A 19,497-nucleotide genomic window follows, 5' to 3' on the forward strand; every position below is an offset into this window, starting at 1 on the left:
ATTCTACGTTTTGACCTAAATTGAGTTAAATGCAGAGGGAGAAGAAACAAGCGTGAAATTTCATTAACAAAATAAAGCAGCTCGTGTGAAATCAACATCTAGTGATGGAAAAATATGCAACCGAACTGAGCCCTTCACTGGTTATTTAACTAAAACAAGGTCTCCTTAATGACAAACATTCCCATCTTCAACTGCATCACAGACACTATGGATAAACTTGGCATCTCTCATTGTATGGGAATACGAGGCAGAACTGGTGAGGACTTTTTCCTGCCATCCCCTTGCCAACTGTACATTCCATCTGACTGAGGATTACTGATAATTTTTGGCAACTTCATGGCTACAGAGGACTCTTCTGTACAACTATTTATTTATCCAGGACTTCAGGAATTTATTTTTAACAGAACTTTTAAAAATGCTGTAAACACAAAATATGCTAATTGTATTAACAAAAGGATTCCTACCCCAAGCTTACTTTTTTTTTCAAGCATACTTTGGGGCCAGACTCCTCAGTTGGTGTAAGTTGGTAGAGCTGCTCTCACTTTGGTGGACACCTGCCAAATTTACAACAGTTGAGGATCTTTCCCAGTAAAGCAAAACGCTTATAAAAATCTGAACAAAAGGGAGTATTTAGACGTACGTATATTCTTTCCTTAGCAGTAGTACCAGGGAACCTTTAACAGCCAGGTCTCTGCAGCCACGAAAGGGACCTAATTTGCTAAGGCAGCATATATAGACACAGACCCCGTCACAGAGCCCTAACAAACTAAAGAGAGAAAACAGGTCAAGGATATTATTCCCATTTTACAGAAGAAAAACTGAGACAGAAAAGCAGTCGATGTGTGGCCGTGAGAGTGGCTCTCAGGATCTGGCTGTCTTCTGACCACATGGCTGCCTTGTAGACAGCCTGGAGACCATCTGTGGGCAACTGGTACGACCCTGCCTTCTGAAGCACGATAACCCACCTGGCATTTTGGACACCTGGGGTCTTGCATGATCAAAAGGACAGGCTTCAGCCACCCGGAGGCTGCCCTTGAAGGCAAGCCTCCTGCACCGAGGGCAAGTCTGGTCAGGGGCTGCCTCGACAGGGGTGTGCTGCCCGACCACCCGCCATCAGCTTTGGGAGCGTGGGGGTGACAGCACATATGGGGACTCAGGTGTGAATGGGAAGGGGAAAGGGAAGGGAGTAAGGAAAGGAGGAGAAATGCCCCGCTGAGCTGAACACAGGCAGGTGTTAGGGTTTCTCTGAGGAGGGGACAGCAATGACAGGGAGCTGAGCTTGCTTGAAGTGGCATTAAACTGCCACTTCATTAAGTGGCTTTTATTTTCTACCAAACCAGACAGAACTGACTTCAGCAGAGCCCTGGGCCACCTCTATCAGGGCATGTAGACATACCCAATTAGATTATGTAGCTTGTCAAAAACCTCTGTCAAAGCTGAGAACTGAGCTGTGGCCTCCTGTGTCCCCATCCAGAGCACAGCCTACTATTCCCTAAATGTCCTGGAAAATCTCAGGACTAGATTAGAAACTATTACTTTCACCACAAAAAATTCAATGACAACTTTTTGGTTTTCAGTGACAGAAAGCTGAAATGTTTTAGTTTTGAACAAAGTTCTTCCCCTCCGCTTTTGGGTACTGAAAACCAAAGAATTTTTACAAGCAAACCTGATTTTTTTCCTGGTTTTAACAGAAAGTTTGCTACTCAATCAGAGCCACACAATTTTTTCAGAATCTGAACCTGAACATTTTCAGATGCATTACTAAAAGGAAAAAAGCATTTTTTTTTTACAAGACTAACTTTCCATTAAAAATCACACCAAAAGGGGCGATTTTCTATGTTTTCTTCCTCTTCTTAATCAAAATTGTGAGTGGTGGGAAGGAAGGAAGCACGGGGCTGTGTCCCAGCAGCACCACTCTAGGACTAGCTCCAGGAAGCAGTCACATAGACTCAGCGCTAGTCACAGCCCCTTCCCAGTCCCCTCCTCATACTGAGCAGGGAGCAGAAATTGCTTTTGAGGTACATCTGCACTAAACTGCCCAGCATGCAAGGGGTTCACCTGCCGTGGCTTTCTCATCCTCAGCACCTCCCCACCACCTTGTCTCCAAAGGGACGGTGCACACATGTCCAGACAGAGAGTCAGCTCCAGGCAGGATCGCTGGCCCTTACTCCCTGCATCTCAGAAGGGTTAGGCTGTGTGTTTAGTGGGCAATTTGCACTCATTTAACTTTCATGGACTCCTGAACTGCTTTTGCTATGTTGTTATAAAGCCTGTGTGAAAATTTTGACCGTGATTTAGAGCAAATAAGTTAGGCGGTAAATAGGCTGTTAACTGTGCTCTGCCTCTCTGAACGCTCCACTGGAACTAGGGACAGTAAACTCCTAACTTAGGAATCTGACTTGTATGCCTGACATAACTAAAGCTGGGCAATATAGCTGGCTTTGGATTAAATCTCCTGTGTTCAGTTTTCAAGTTAGTCAACATTACCTTTGCATTGAATTAAGAGTACATGCACAGACTATGACCAAAGCTCCGCACAATAACATACTGAGCTATGGCTTCACAAGCACATGCCTTAGTGCTGAGTAGCATGGAGGCTGGCTCACAAGTGGCTGTGTAGCTCTGAAGCAGGAAAAGCATTATTTGACAAAAAATGAAAATTTCTTCTTTAAAAGATTTAATTATTTTTAAATGTAAAGTAAAATATCCATAAAGTAAGCCAAAGAAGTTAAACGTTCCCTTTGAGGGAAATTCTCTCTTTTTAAAATTATCCCTTTTTCTAATAAACTAGTAATTTATGTAATCCATATAAAACCACTAACACTCATTCTTCTATTTTTAAATAACATTGGAGAGCTTTCCCAAGGCTTATTTTATTTTTATGAGAAGGATTAAAAATCATGATGGGCCAGATTCTTCCACACTTCTATCTGCTGACAAGTAACATACTCCTGCCATAATACCAGTGACTAGCAGCTAGGGATGTGTTGTTGTGTGGAATTTGCACCACTCCACTGGCTGCAGTGGAGTAATACCAGGCTGACAGATTCACTGCCCTGAATGCAACGCCATCTGATTTGGAGCTTGCTGAACAAGTCATAAATCAAGTGATCTTTATGTTTCTAGACAAACATTTCAAGAAAAACAAGGATAAAGGATCTCTATATGGAGCTATTTGTTCTATCTAGTCTCTTATCCAGCTTAATATTTTTATTGCTTCACAACAAGCCTGCATATTGTGATTTGTCTAGATTGCATAGGAGGAAGCTTTACCCTTTCCAAGTAAGTCAAGGCTGCATCCCTGTTTTTTACCCAGAAGAGGATCATGGGAAGAAACTACAGCTGAGCCACCATGCTTCCTGGCGCTCGCTCTTCCAGGGATGCTGTTGTGCTCCAACCCATACCTACAACATGCAGAAAGCATAATCTACCCTTAAGTAACTGTACATCCGTGACTTAACAGTGCTTTAGTTTTGGATCCAGTTTAGTGCTAACGTGCGGCAAGACTGAGTGAATGAACCGTACTAGAAATGACACAGTATCTTAGATGGCATTGCAGATGCAAACCGAGGGGGACACACTATCCTCACCGCTTAAACAAGCAGGGGGTGAAGTCTACTCAGATAAGAAAATCCCGCCTGCTCTCTCATACTTCCCCTCTGCCCCTTTTTTCTCTCTCAAATAATTCAGATGTTTTAGCCCTTCCAGACAAAAACTGGAGCTTTAAATTAAAATGTCATCTGTTAGTAAAGAAACTAAGCTATGTTTTTCATTCCTGAGAAAGGACTCACTTATGCTTATAACTATAAGTTGCTAGTGATTAAGCAACTGGTATATTTTCACACTCATTAAAAGAAACACGGTGTGTTCGCCTTTCTAAGAAAAGGCATCTTGTTTGTAATACTGTAATACATTGGGAACACCTTCTAATTGCCTTCTAGTGCCCCTTGCCAAAATTCAGACACAAGTTTGTTTATTTACACAAGGAAAAAAATAAAACATTGTATAATTAGTCGAGTAATGGACTCCTAAATTCAGCAACTCAGAGGTATGCAAAACTGACAAACTTTTTAAGATTCCATTTTGGTTTATGAAATATCTCAATAGGTAGCCCAGACTGCATCATGGCTATTGTAGCAATGTGCTGCTCAATGTGGTGTTTGTGTTGAGATGGAAAACTTTGACATGTTTGATTTTTATGCAAGTCAATTAACTTGTTTTTTAAAACTGTAAGGGCATGCTTTGCAAATAAGATTACTTACTATAAATTATGAGAACATAGGGCTCCATTCAGACAAAAATGTTACACACCCCTTACACATGCATAAGTCTTCAGAATATAGTTCTGCACCCTGACAACCTATTCAGCTAGGGGTAGGAGCTTATTTTGGTCTATTCCATAGGGGCTTTCCTAAAAAGATATGAACAAAAGGGGATAGAGACTTAATTAGAATGTCTCTCTACACCCCACCTTCCTTTGCACCACCCAGGCAATTCCAACAGGCCAAAACCTCTCCTTATGTGGTGAAGGAAGAATTTCTTTTTTCAGTTAAGTCAGCCCACAGCAGAATTAGCAATGGTATGTCCCCCTAACCACAGTACAGACAGACATTTGGCCATTCCCACCTGTGAGTTCTGCTCTCAACACTCACACTTAAGCATGGTCTATTGACTGCAGTCATGTCCATCTGTTAACATAACATTCATTGTGCTTGGCCGCAGCTCAGATGGGACCCTTACACCAAGACATCAGGGTGAAGCTGTCCCTGGAAGAAATGACATTGAAAACCAGAAATGACACACTACTAGCACAAATGAAGATGGCAGGGGTATTGCAGTCAGCACGAATCATTTTCATTTAGTGCAATAGGCATTTGGTCAAGACTTCTTGCTTCCAAAACGCAGATTCTTCGATGGGTGCATGAGAAACTCAGGATGTCTATTTGGCATTCAAAATACAACATAAAGAACTGCAGATATGTACTTGGGGCTTGGAGGCAACCACAGTGCCAATACATACACAAAGCAAATCCAGAGACAAGTATGAGTCAGAGAAAGGAAAACTGCAGAATTTTGTCCACGTCCTTTCCACTTTTACACATATGGAGAATCTTTACCTAAGCAAATCATCCCATTGATTACATATGTGAGCAAGAATTACTTGCATGAAGAAAGGTTACTGGATCTGGTCCCTGCTCTATGCACATGGTGATATAAAGCCAACTCTTACTAAGTCCAAGACTTGTTCCTATTAGTTCTGAATACTAGGTTAAGGCACAGGAGACCACACAGCAGAGCATTTTGTCTTCCTTGCCAGCTTCAGTCTAGGTAATGAAGTCATTCTTATTTGAGTTTGATGTTAGATTGTTGGTTCTAATTTAAAGTCTGCAGCACAGATAGTCCATATTGCAGATTACTCATTTCCTTGAAAAGTCTTTTACCTAGACAAAAAGGTTACAAACAGGGATTGAGAAGATTGAGAAGATTAAGGGACAAATGGCTTTCCTTGTCCCCTGGCTACATTCTGGACAATCTCTTCCACAGACAGTTTGCTATTAGAGCTAACTTTCAGCTTAGAGCGGCAAACTCATACTCGTAGAAATAGTTACAGACATTCACAAGAACACATGTATGCACATACGCATTCAGAAAAGGAGTTTCAGTCAAAAGGCCTTCCAAAGTTACATTCCATAATTGTCTTCAGAATAACGTAAGAAGCTAGTCTGATTAGAAATCAGCCATGTCGTTTACCAGAACTGACCTGCCACGTAAGGAAAGATAACTCCCATTCATCAGGAGAACCAGCGTGGCTACGTGCCTCTGAGCAGCCTTACAATGTCGGGTCAACTGTTGTTACTGGCAAGACACTGCTGTGGAAAGCCTGCAACAGAATCAGGGACTCATCACTACCAGTATGTGTTGCTATGGTCACCATTGAAGAAAAGCAAAATCATTTGAGAAGGAAATAAAAGACTCTTTTCCACCAATAGTGACAGACACTCTAATAGGTTAGTGATCCTGGTGGAATGCTAATCAACAGCACATAGAAAGACTTGGAAGTCATGTAACTTTTTTAATATTCCTAGTGAAGGAGTATAGAAGTAAATTAATGATGTAATACATGGCTATGCACACAGGATTTATACTAATACTTAGTACTGAAAATACAGGCATCACATGTTAATTCCACAGATAAGTCAGATAATACTTTTGTCTTACAAGTCTTGCCTCTCAAGGATCTCGGCTACAAGCCATATTCACCTGAAGAGTCCATCTACACAGTCCCACTGAACCAAATACTTAAATGGAGCTGGATTCCTTGCTTGCATAAAACTGCTTGCCCGACACCAGCAAAGCTATGCTGATTTACTGCAGCTATGGATCTGGCGTCTGATTTGAGCTGTGAGACAATTTAATTTTTCCATTCCTCAGAGCTCTGGTGAATAATTTAAATATATGCTCAGAGCTCACCAAAAATAATACATTTTCAAAATTTTTGGTGAGCTGAAAAGTAAGAAATACTGGCTCAGAATCACACAAAATGCTCTGTTCAATCTTAAAGAGTTTAATTTTGATTGAGATGGGATTTTGGCTTACATAGGTTAAAAAGGAATGGATTTTTGTAAGAGAATTGAATGAGGACTTTCAAAATGAAAAAAACATTTTAAATTTAAAAATCAATAGGTATTACTCTGAAAACATCAGAACAAAATATTTTATTTAAAAAAAAATTGTTTAATGTTTTCAAAGCTGGAAAGTGGCCACATTTTTCAGCTGATGTGAATCTGTAAAATGTTACACTGACACTGAGTCACCATTTTTGCCCCAGAAAAACTGCTAAAATATTTTTCTCAGCTGTACAACTAGATGAATCTATTGACCTCAGTAAGACAATTTGCACAAGTAGGGCCAGGAGCATTTACTGTTTTAACAGAACCTAAACTATTCTGAGCAATTTACAGCAGAAATATAGAAACAGGGACATTTTCTCAAAGGGACCTTCAATTTAGTTTAATTTGCAGTACAATGAAATTAATCCAAAATACTAAGAAGAGGGACAACGGTTACAGAATAAACTATAGAATTGCTCAGTAAAGGCTAGAAGGCAGCAAAATCCTTTGAAATAAATGACATATTTGACTCACACGTTGCAAGTGCCATCGCAGAAATGATGCTCAAGAGCATCTGAGGCAGGAGAAGATTTGTAGATGATTTGCAATAGGGCTATTTAATACTTACAGTAGAGCTACTCATGGATTCAGGGGATTCAGATCTATTATTCAGTGCTACAGCAATTTTTTAAAATTTTTTTGTTTTCAAAGGAAATCAGGTTTATTGGACTGTGCTGTGTATGTGTCTATATGCTCTCTCAGTTATGAATATTAAATTCCTGACAATAACAAAACCCAAAAGCTATGTTGGGAAGAGAGATCTAGTAGCTTCTACTACTAAGGTAAGCTGAAGCATAAACTCAGCTGTTATTAAAAACCAAGGAACCAACACAAGGCCTCTCCCAGTGGGACAGGCGGACAGACCAGGATTCAGGTCATGTCTCAGAGTGCTGCTCAGCTTATTCAAAGTTGATGTCACCTGGCTTGCAGTGCACAGGCAAGACAACGCTCCCTAGAAATGGGAGGGTCAGGTTAGTGCTGTCCAGGTTTGGCTCCACATACATTTGGCAAATGAGCTCCAGAAATTCGCTTTCAAGACATAAATCCACAGGAAACCAGGTTTCACATGTTCCATGGCTTAATATATTATAAATATTGCAATTTCCCCTCAGTGTTCAAATTATTGTTTCCAATGAGCAGCACAGCAGGTCACTAGAGGTTGCAGTAGTAGCTGTCACAAACTTGAACATAGGAAGATATCTAGCGCACTTGTAAAATATATGTATTGTATTCTTTTCGGAAGGTAAGTCTGCACAGAAAACAGAAGCCTCCTACTGCTGCCAGCTAATAGCTTCCTTCAGGTCAAGTGGTATCAGTCTCTGCACAGACACTAAAGATCCTGCAAGATACTGACACGGATTATTATACCAGATATTCTACTTAACAGTGAAATAACATTTATGCTCTGCCCCTCAACACTACTGCTTTACACTATGAAGTGACCAAAGGAGTCCTTTTAATTGCAGACTTTCATCTTAACTCTAGCAAAATTGCAAAGGCTATACTGGAATTTTCTCATGAGCTCCTCAAGAGTGGGCAGTATAGCTTTAGAATCCATTTATTTTACAGAAGAAAAAAGGGGTGATAAAAAAGCCCATGTTTTGCTTTGTTTTTACAGAAAGCTAAAGAAATTCCACAAAGCTAAGCTTGCAAAAGAAAACGTGCAATTTCATAAAACATCTACTATTTGGTCAAAAAATATTTTAATCACAATATTATGACCACCTTCAGGGAAAACATGGTAACAGGCAAAGAGAAACTTCAGTGACAGCTAATTACTGTGCCAAAGGCAGAAAGATTTTAGGCAACAGAAAATAGAAAAAGAGACTTCTGAAAAGACTTCATTTATTTTATAAGCAGATTAAGATCTTCGATCAGCATAAAATAACTGTATTGAAGTCAGTATGTCTATCCACTACATCTGCAGGGGCTGACGGAGAGCTGAAATGAAGGAGGGAGGGGACTCAACCACTCCTTCAGCATGTTACAGCATCAACCACACTGGTGGGAGGCAGGAGGAGGGAAAAAAGTGAAGAGAGGGTAATGCTGCCTTAGCTCTACCTCCCCCTTCCTCCCTTTTTCCCTACAAATCCACCCTGGCAGAAGATACGGCTTAGAACCTAATTATTTTGCTTTAGGATTTCTCTTGCCTATGAGAAACTGTAAGTCCTCTTCTTTTTCTCATTCCTTCAGAGTGAGCAGATTTGGAAACGGGATTTTCTGCAGCTCCTAGGAAAGTTATGTACCTAAATCCCACTTTTTTTTAAATGTGCATCTATTAGCTCTTTTTTTGGGGGGGGGAATCTTACTATAACCAATTATAAAATTCACAGTATCAGATACAAACTTAAGCGGTAAGGCTACATCTGCTGTTTTTCGCTGTGTGGTGTATTATCATTGTCTCCTACTGAGAGCTGTGAATTTCTGCATCCAAAACTCAAACCATAGTTTTTTTCCCCCATAGGTGTCTGCTTGTTGAACAAGATGCCTAATTGTAGGCACCCAGGCCTGAAAATGTTAACCTTAAAGTCTGTTGGCATCTCTCAGAAGCTTAGGAGTAAGAGGAACCTAGTCTGGCTGTCTGAAAAGTTTCATTCAGATTGCTTTAAATATTTTGTGGATGATTACAGTCTGAACATTTGACTACATGCCACTTCATTAGACTTACTCATTTTTTTGTTCGTACCATAGATGGGAAATTAAAAATGATCTCTTTAAAAACTCTGATATTTAATTTCCCATAAGATATGAGAGATATTCAGGGCAGTGTCTGGAAAAAAATTAGGATAATAAGGTGTATAAATCTCTGCTTCATTTGAAACAACGCATAAAAGCCAACCCCACATTAATTTTTTTGCTGAAAGAACTTCAATAAGTTTTAAAGTAAGTGTTTCATTTACTGCCACATGCCACACATACATGGCAAACAGTTTATACAAACCACAACACTCAGCTGTTCCTGGTTAGGTAAAACAGCCCTCCCCTGAACACCCAAGCTGCTCTCGGTTCCCTCGGGACTCTGATACGGGGTGCTGAGCATTTCGGCCTGACCCAAGGGAGAACCTGCGTACATGTTTTACTTTATTCAGGTGAGCAGTCCTTCTGTGGAGGTGCTCATGAAGCCTAGGTTGAGTTTGTGCTTAAGATTTTGTTGGCTCAGACCAGAATGCTCTGCACTTTTGAAGACAGCTTAAGTACAGCATAACTATCCCTGACCTGGTGGTCCAGCCTTAATGCCTTCTTCATGTAGTTCTTAGTGAACTTTATTAGACTTTCCAGTTAACTAGAATACTCCACTGTGTATATACACAACTGTATTGGGTTTGTGTGGCAAGGTTTTGGTAGCAGGGGGGCTACAGGGGTGGCTTCTGTGAGAAGCTGCTAGAAGCTTCCCCTATGTCTGATAGAGCCAATGCCAGCCGGCTCCAACACGGACCCACCGCTGGCCAAGGCCGAGCCCATCGGCGATGGTGGTAGCGCCTCTGGGATAACAGATTTAAGAAGGGAAAAAAGTTGCTGCACAACAGCAATTGCAGCTGGAGAGAGGAGTGAGAATATGTGAGAGAAACAACTCTGCAGACACCAAGGTCAGCGAAGAAGGAGGGGAGGAGGTGCTCCAGGCGCCGGAGCAGAGATTCCCCTGCAGCCCGTGGGGAAGACCATGGTGAGGCAGGCTGTCCCCCTGCAGCCCATGGAGGTCCACAGTGGAGCAGATATCCACCTGCAGCCTGTGGAGGACCCCACGCCGGAGCAGGGGGATGCGCCCGAAGGAGGCTGTGACCCCATGGGAAGCCCGTGCTGGAGCAGGCTCCTGGCAGGACCTGTGGCCCCGTGGAGAGAGGAGCCCAGGCTGGAGCAGGTTTGCTGGCAGGGCTTGTGACCCCGCGGGGGACCCACGCTGGAGCAGTCTGTTCCTGAAGGACTGCACCCCGTGGAAGGGACCCACGCTGGGGCAGTTTGTGAAGAACTGTAGCCCATGGGAAGGACTCACGTTGGAGAAGTTTGTGGAGGACTGTCTCCTGTGGGAGGGACCCCATGCTGGAGCAGGGGAAGAGTGTGAGGAGTCCTCCCCCTGAGGAGGAAGGAGCAGCAGAGACAACGTGTGATGAACTGACTGCAATCCCCATTCCCTGTCCCCCTGTGCTGCTGTGTGGGGAGGAGGTGGAGAAAATGGGGAGTAAAGTTAAGCCTGGGAAGAAGGGAGAGTTGGGGGGAAGGTGTTTTTTGGATTTGGTTTTATTTCTCATTATCCTACTCTGATTTGATTGGTAATAAATTAAACTAATTTCCCCAAGTCGAGTCTGTTTTGCCCGTGACGGTGATTGGTGAGTGATCTCCCTGTCCTTATCTTGACTCACAAGCCTTTCATTATATTTTCTCTCCCTGTCCAGCTGAGGAGGGGGAGTGATAGAGCGGCTTTGGTGGGCACCTGGCATCCAGCCAGGGTCAACCCACCACAACAGAAGATCCAGATCCAGTAAACTACTCGGTGAAAAGGGACTCTTCACAACCTTCTGAAGCCAATAGCCTATGAGCAGATACAATGAGACAGAGGAGAGATACCTAAGTGTTTCTAAGGCCATGAGAAAGATTTCTAATGTAGCAGTGAGTCTTAATTTACCGCTTGATTATAACTAAGACAGTGAGGCTTATTTACAAGACCTTCGAGGTTCAAGTCAATGACCTCATTTATTGTGTAAGTATTACCTACAAAACAAAATTTTATCCACTTATTCCAAAAGGACATGATGAACTTGGAAGTCCACTCAATTTTAAAAGATAGTATTTCAGCTTGTCTCACTGGGCTATGAAGTCCCTCTACTAATTTATGCATGTTTACAATAATATTTATGCAATATTTTTCAGTATTCTGTTGCTGTATGAAAGAAATAGACTGCCCTTGGAGGAACAAATCTATGCAAAGGCAAAATAAAACTGACTAGATATGCAGTATCTCTAAATGTTCAAAGCAAACTAGGAGGGGGAGTAAAGGAAAATTATTTTCGGTCCATTTTTCACTCACAGACAATATTATGAAGTGCTTGGAATACCAGAAGGTTCATTTTGAAACAGAGGAGTGATGTTTACGCTGGCCCTTATATAAATATGTATTGGTTTTATGTGCTTCTTTTTCCTAATACTTGAAGTTAAAATCAGCTTATTTATTGCTGAGAAAAGGTGCTGGATTTTTTTATTGCACAGGTACAACACAGCAGCTTGGCAAGCATATTCTGAATCACAGCCTGTTCCATCCTTTGTTCAGAGAAATGCATGTTCAGAGCTGCATGATTGGGGGTCCTGTGAAAGGGTAACCTCTAACCTGAGCCCTGGAAAGTTGCACTGCCTTAACTAAAGCAGACCAACCCAGCAAGCAGAATGTATTTGTACTGGTAGGCATAAGATGCATATACTGTAAAGTAATTTGCACCGCACCACACAGTGCAGCAGGCACTTCTGATTAATACAGCAGAGTATGGCCCTTGCATTTGCTGCATCTTCCTCTGGACCACGGTTTTGCATCCAAGCCAGGTAATAAGTTGCCGGGTGTAGGTCAAATATAAAGATATTACTATGCCAGAAGGAAAATACTATTAGCATTATATCTGTACAACGGACCAGACTGGTTATATTCTTCTATATTAACCCTTCCCCCGCAAAACAAACAACCCCCCCCAACAACAATATACCCTTATTGCTACCAAATCACACAGATCAAACATCCTCATTCCTGTTTCATTTTGCTCTTTGGATTGAGAATCCTTGCAAGCATGTCAGTTCTGGTGGTGGCTTTGTGATCTGGATCCTGCTTGGTAGGACCTATGCAGAGACCAACAACTCATTCTACACAGCCCACTATGCAGGCATCAGATGACTGTGGCTTTCAGTTACTACCTCTGGATTGAAGCCAGAAGCCTAGCGGTGAAAAGCTCTTTATACCATTACCAATCCCCCGAGCCACCCAGTCCTTCTCCATTGCATACAGGTTTTTAGTGTTGTGCCTTAAGATCTGTTCTGGTTCTGAGTAACGTTCTTTGTGATGGGAGTCTTGCCACTCCCCCTCTCATGAGGGAAAAAAAAACCGAGGAGGGAGTGTGAAACCTATTTTCAAACTCTGTTATGATTATCTGATGCAGCTAGTACGCTTGGATTCTCTAAGGGACAGACTTGAGTCCTGAGGAATGTCTGTCTTAGGTGAAGAGCAGGCTCTAGCCTAGTCAGTGCTAAGATCTGTGCACCTTCAGTCCGTACTGCTGCCTTTAGCTTGGTGGTAGCTCTTGCATAGGAGCACCCGCACACTGCCAGAGGCCCTCACAGGGACGGCTGCTAAGCTTTCCGGGATATCTGCAGGCTGACTGGGCCTAAGTGCACACACAGGTTGGTCTGGTCTTGAGCGTTGGCTCAGAACCATGCTTAATGGCAGCATAAATACACCCCTGGAGAGGGCAGAACGTACAACCAGTGAGCCCCCAGAGCATCTGTTCTCGGCTGGTTTCCCACCTAAAGAGTTAGAGGCTGAATTGTGCCATTTCTGCAGCTCCTGTCCTCCAGTTCAGCAGAGAAAAGTGACTCACTGTGACGTCGTACCTGTGCAGATTTCTCTTCCAGTATCTTTTCTCTCAGACTCTTCAGAGAGCACATCACACAGAGCAGCTGCTTTTCCCCACAGAGAACTAGCTGCAGGAGACTTAACAGTAACACATTGGTACCCAGCCTTCACGAAAGAGGGCTGTAAGCTGCTGATCCTGCAATAACACCTCCAAGGATTTAGAGTCTTTAATGTTGATTGCTGAATATTTCTGTTCCCCTCTGAACCATTCCAACAGTTGTTTCAAGTGAATGTATTCATTCCCTTCCTTTTAACCATTGGAGCTTCTTGCTTGGTCTGGGAGCAAGGAAGAAGGAATGAAAGGGTCTCTTCAAATCTGCCGTAGCTGCTCTCTTAAAAGAGAGCATTGACACGGATTCTGCAGCTCTCGCGTGTAGTAAGACTCCCAGAGGACTTGCACGCACAGAAAGACTGCAGGATCCTTGTGGGCACTCCAGGCAGAGTGTGGCTATTCTCCTCCCCGCTGGATGAGAGTATCGTATCTATTCCTAGCATGGATCTACCAGGTGGCAGCATTCCCCTGCCAACATACCTTTGGTTTGGCTTACCTTGAAAGCTATGATGTTATATTATATGATGACGTCATTATATTTATTTCAACTTTCAATGAAGATTCCTGGCAAATCTCCGAGCTGGAATATCTTCTTTTTAATGGATCCAAGATCCAGCCAACATGGTGCAGATTACATTTATATAACACAACCCAAGTAAGGTGAACTGCTAGGGATTTTTTCAACAGCTGTTGACGTTACTAAATTAAGATTATTTCTCTATTAAAGCCATGGAAGAGGAAAAACTTGTCCCGTATTTATACAAACACTACTGCTCTAATTTCTATCTGTGGTTATTTTTGTGATGACTCCATCATGCATTCAGGCAATCTCAAGAATTTATCTTTGTGGTGGTATTTTGAAAAGGATAAAATGAATCGAATATATTTTTTCAGTTAAGTACGTGTGTGAGGACAGCACACTTTAATGGTATGTGTAACAAAGTTTTCCTAGTTGGTTCTTTTTCTTCACACTATCTGGACTAATTTTGAATGAGCTTATTACAAACGTTTGGACAACTGACTCCAGTCTACTTTTTTTGTCCTTTTATCAACTGCGTTACTCTTAGCACTTTCAAATTAGCCTACAACATCACAACTTTCGTTAAAAGTCACATGCTTTTCCTGATAAACAGAAGGATAAAGCATTTGAGAATGCTACATAAGATACTGTTCTGCACTGGCAAAAATAATGGCTTGGACGCTAAATCCAATACTATCAAGGAACTCCCCTTGAACACTGGGCCTTAACTTTACTAGATTTTGAATAAACACATGGTGTGAGAGAACAAATTATTCTGCATAAAGACTAACTACGCTGACAAAGAAGACGAAGTCCCGTACTCCCCATAAGGAACTGCAGCACATAGGTTGAATGACTCAACCAAGGTTACGCAGTCTATGGCGGAGGTAGAAATGAATTTAAATTTCCAACATTACGCTTTAAGACACTAAAATTGCAAAAGAAGAAACTGAGGAGTAACTAAAAGCAAACTTTCAACCTTTCCCTTCTTATTTCTTCCCCACAGTGGTCTCTGTGAGGTCTTATGATGCCACTACAAAGATCAGCACACAAAAATTGGCTGTATTATGAATTGATTTCAATTTAAAAGAGCCATAATTCAATTTTGCTTTAAAAACATATTACAAAATCTAATATTAAAAAGATTTGCATAGAAACATTCATCAGAAAGATATTTTATTTGTTTGGCTTGAAACACTTCCACTACAAGCCAAACATTTCAACACTAGGGCAGGAGGACCAGAAAGTGAACCTGACCAGAAACAACAGTGAAAACTACTAGTTTATTTTTGCTCTACCAGCTGACAAAATTTAGTTATTTATTTAAAAAAAAAATCACAGGCCTTGTGGATGGTGAAACTTGATTTTTTTAACCCAAAATATTCTTGTAAATTCATTAGTAACAGGGCATTATTAGTTGAGAAAGCATGTATGTACATATGTCTTACTGATTACAATGACTATCAGATTCAAAATAAGACAGATACAGTGACAGATATTTAGACTATATTAACAACACACTTATTTTACACTCACAAATACACACACCTCTCTACACATAAAAATTTAAAATCTTTAAGCAAACAGTCAGAGGTCGTTTCCAGATGAAGTCTCTGTTTGCCCCATTGCTTGGATCACAGACAGATAAGTCACTGGGTGAGTACCCTTGCTAAGTGGTGGGAATATTACTTTAGTAAAGTTTGCTAATGGGGCAAAGGACCTTGTATTGTAATCCAGTGACATTTTCAACCTTCGGAGAACTTTTGTTGACATTCCCGAGTCCCTGGCTGCCATCCCAGCATGAAATAGTTTCTGTTCACATAATTCTCGTGTTTACCAGTCATGAAAAACTCCTGCTTTTGGCTTTTTTTTTTTTAAATAAACTTTTTTTTTTTTTTGCAAGTGAAACTCTGTCTAAAAAAATATTGGCCCCAGGCATAGAAGGTTTTGCATAAATTCATATGTGATGAATGGCTGATTTTAATGTTATTTGGGTATTTGTCAGAACCTAACAAATATACATGGTAATGGTGGTTCATAAACTTAAACATCTCAATATACCCTTTCTTCTAGAAATAAATTACGTTTGTTTGCCCTGCCTGGAGTCCTAAGGTAGCCGACATTAGGAATATTTTAAATGTGATCATCCATCCAGCATGTCTTTCAGGCGCCACGAAGATTAAATGAAAGAATCATAAGATGAAGGTCTTTAACTTTTAATCCTTTTACAATGAACCCTTAGATAGACATGGGGGCAGGGTGCCTTCTATGTGAGTAATAATGCCTCTGTTCCTCTTCACTAGGTTAATGAATACCCTAAATGTCCCAAGATCTGATTTTTTTTTTTTCCCAAACTATTGAAATTAGAAGTAAAGAGACGGGTGGTAAAACGCACCGAAAGAGTGAGAGGGAATGAATATGCATTCGGAGATACGCGAACTAAACGTTAGAGAAAGCAGGGCTGGGTTGTGTCAGTGAAAGACCCACGGGTTTAAAATAATTAGCATAGATTCCCTCAGACTTTGGAAAAAAAAACCCCAAACCAGTTTTTTGATTCCAAGATAAATAAGGAAAAGGCTTTCTGCACTGTCAGGGAGCCTTTGAAGAACACGTGGGGAGCGTGTTTTTGCAGTTGGTATCTATGAGATACTAACCGTCGGCTCTCCCAGCGCGCAGAAGTCAAACACTTCGTTAATTGCGACGGGTCCTTACAGAGCCGCGGGACAGTTACGCGCCCCGCGGGCCGGGGACGTTCCCCGCCGCTGGTGCCCCGCTCCCCGGAGCGGAGAGCGGAGCGCGGGGGCTGGAGCGGAGCCCCGCGGGCTGCCCCGCGCCGGGGGCGGGCAGCGCTGGAGCCGGCGGTCGGGGGGGGAGCGGGCGGAGCGGCGCCGCGGGGCCCCGCGGAGAAGGCGGCTGCGGGACATCGGGCACCTCCGCGGCAGCGGCGTCCCCGGGCGCGCCGGGCCGCGGCGCAGCGTGCGGGCGCGGGGCAGCCCGGTGCTCCCTGCCCTGCCCGGGGGAAGGGAGGCTGGAGGGGGCCCGTCCCTGGGCAACGCAGCCCCGGGGCAGCCCGTCAGCGGAGAGATCACCCGGGGCTGGCGGGAGCCCAAAGAGTTAACCGGGCGGTGAGGGGCGACTGTGGCCGGGCAGGGAGGGTGTGCGAGGCTGTCATAGGATCAGGCTAATAACGTGTCTGCGCTGAAAACCCCCAAAGCCCAAGGGTCAAGTTTCAGCAGTGTCCCACCACAATGGTAGGTGTGAAAGACACGTGTCCCGTTGTAAATGAAATGTCAAGCGCTTAAAAAAAATCGCAAACCAGCTGCCACCGAGCGCGCCCTGCCTGCGCGGCAGTGGGTGAGCGGCTCCGCGGGGGGACAGCGCAGCGCGGGGCCGGCGGGGACCCCCCCCGCGCAGCCGCTCCTCGCCGGCCCCACACGCGGGGCCGGATCCCCGGGGCACTCCTGCGGTGTAGGTGCCAAAGCTTCCCTTCTAACAGAGTCGTGAGCAGGTTCCCACCTCCCCCTGCCACCACGAAACGTCCTGCTGAGCGTGGAGAACGCGGAGGAGAGAGAAGAAAGCCCCCCCGAAGGTGGCCAAACCAAAAAGCAAACAGAACCCAAACGGCTCGTGTTTTAGTGGTTGACTTTAATTCTGCACTGCACTTTTACTACAAGGATATAAAGAATAAATAGCAGATACTCTTCATTTACATAGGATTAAGTCATTCAAACTGTCCTCTCTATTTACAATAACATTGTGCTCTAGGCGTTTATTCATTTTTATTTTAAATCTAAAGTCCATAAGGAAAAAGAAAAAAACTCACACACACGCTTTCCGAATAATGGAAAATAGCTTTAAAACGTTTTCTTATCAAAATGTTTGGTTTGTATTTTTTAATCCTTTTATTAAAAAAAAAAAACAACCAAAACCAACAAAAAACCTACTTCGCCAAAGCGAAGCAACTTCTCTCTGCAATATAAATACCAAAAAAAAAAAAAAGATACATTAGCAACGATCAGGGTAATAGTCTTAAAAATACAGTAGACGCTGATTATTTCACGTATAATACTGACCTTTTAATAGTATATTAAAACGGTGCCATATATACACACAATATACATTCTCCTACACGTTACAGTGCATTACAACGTTAACCAGAAAGCAAATGTCTTTTATTTTTGTTGCAGCAAAGGTCCACGTGAGTCCGCTGGAGAAGGGGCGAGAAAAGGTAAGTGCAAGCCCTAGCAGGAGCACTTGCACTCCGAAATGATGGGGTACTGGATGGGTATCCATGTGCACCTCTGCCCTCCCCGACGCTGGCACCTCCACCTCAGGATCGTTAAATGCACGGACTTGGCAGGTTTGCAAACCATGCCTTCTGGGACTGAACAAGACCTTTTACTGTAGCAGCTGCCCACTTTGACATACCGGGGCCAAAAGCGGCTGCCGAGATCGTTCCACGTGTATAGGACCGGGCAGAAGGTCTGGGACCAGAGCCACATCTGCAGCTTCCTGCGCAGCTTCTTGCTCAGCCTGTGCTTCTTGCCCGGCTGCAGCCCGTCGTAAAACTCCAGCCCTTTGATTTCGCTGGGCATCGCTCCCGAGGGTCTCTGCCTGAGCAGCAAGTCCAGCTCAGCTAGATCGTCCACTCCAAGCCTGTCCTCGGGCAAGGAAATAGCCATAAAGTTAGGGTCGAAGTGTCCGCCCATGAGGTTCCTTAGCAAGGTCTCGTTAAGATCCTTCTCCTTGGGGTCAAAGATAGGGTCCGGGTGCTCGATTAGATCCACCAAGGGCAAGTTGTCGCTGGGAGCCGGTCGGATGTGCAGATAGTGCTGGCAGGCGCCCTGCTCTAGCCGGAGACCCAGCAGAACCACCAAGGCGTATATAGTCACAAGGCACTGGGAATGATCCATCCTTGGGAGACCGGTGGGGGGGGGAGAGGGGGCTGGGTTCACCAAACAGCAGGGGAAGAAGGTGCAAGCAAATACATCAGAAAACTTGTACGGGGATATCCAAAATAGCTTGTCTTTAAGGGGGATCACCTCCACTCCCCGCACCACCAGCAAAGACAGCCCCCTAATCAGCCCGGAGAACAAGCCCCCTGCAAACACTCTTTCTTGCAGGCTTCTCTATAAAATTTCTCCTGGTGGAGCCGCTCCAAAATTCTGCTGCTGCTGCTGCTTCTTTTCACCCTCCCCGGGAAAGGGAGATGCCTCTTTTTGTTGCAAATTCTGCTTGCTGCTGCTGCTCCTCGTTGTCTGCCCGTGCGTATGGAAGAAGTTGCTGCCGATTCTTCCTCCCCGCTCCTCTCCGCCGTTTGCAAAGCAGCCTCCTCAGCAGCAACAGCAGCCACGCACGTTGGCACCAGTTTGTCTGCTTTGCAAGGACCCAAAGCCTTTAAATTTCCTGCACTTTCAGCTTCATCTCCATGGAAACCACAGACTCTCTTCTAACCCACCCCACCCCCCTTAAAAAAAACCACACACACAACACAACCCCCACTCCCACAAAAGTCCGGGAGAGCGCGGCTTCCCCCTTCCCACCCAGCAGACACCCTCTGGTGGGGAAGGCTGAGGCGGGAGCCGCCGCTGCCTCCCCCCGCCTTCCGCACGCCGCCGCTCACGCGAGCCCGCCGCGGCTCGGGAGA

The 19,497-nt window shown here is 43.7% G+C and overlaps 1 protein-coding gene across 1 annotated transcript; it reads right to left on the reverse strand.

Moving 5' to 3' along the window:
* Positions 1-17,778: 17,778 nt before the first annotated feature.
* Positions 17,779-19,204, reverse strand: NOG (noggin). Its single transcript, XM_050908534.1, has one exon. It carries the CDS (start codon positions 18,761-18,763, stop codon positions 18,092-18,094), a length of 672 nt encoding a protein of 223 aa, XP_050764491.1. The 5' UTR covers positions 18,764-19,204; the 3' UTR covers positions 17,779-18,091.
* Between the last annotated feature and the right edge of the window lie 293 nt (positions 19,205-19,497).

The sequence above is a fragment of the Gymnogyps californianus genome, chromosome 19 (assembly GCF_018139145.2).
Source record: "Gymnogyps californianus isolate 813 chromosome 19, ASM1813914v2, whole genome shotgun sequence".
Classification (NCBI taxonomy): Eukaryota; Metazoa; Chordata; class Aves; order Accipitriformes; family Cathartidae; genus Gymnogyps; species Gymnogyps californianus.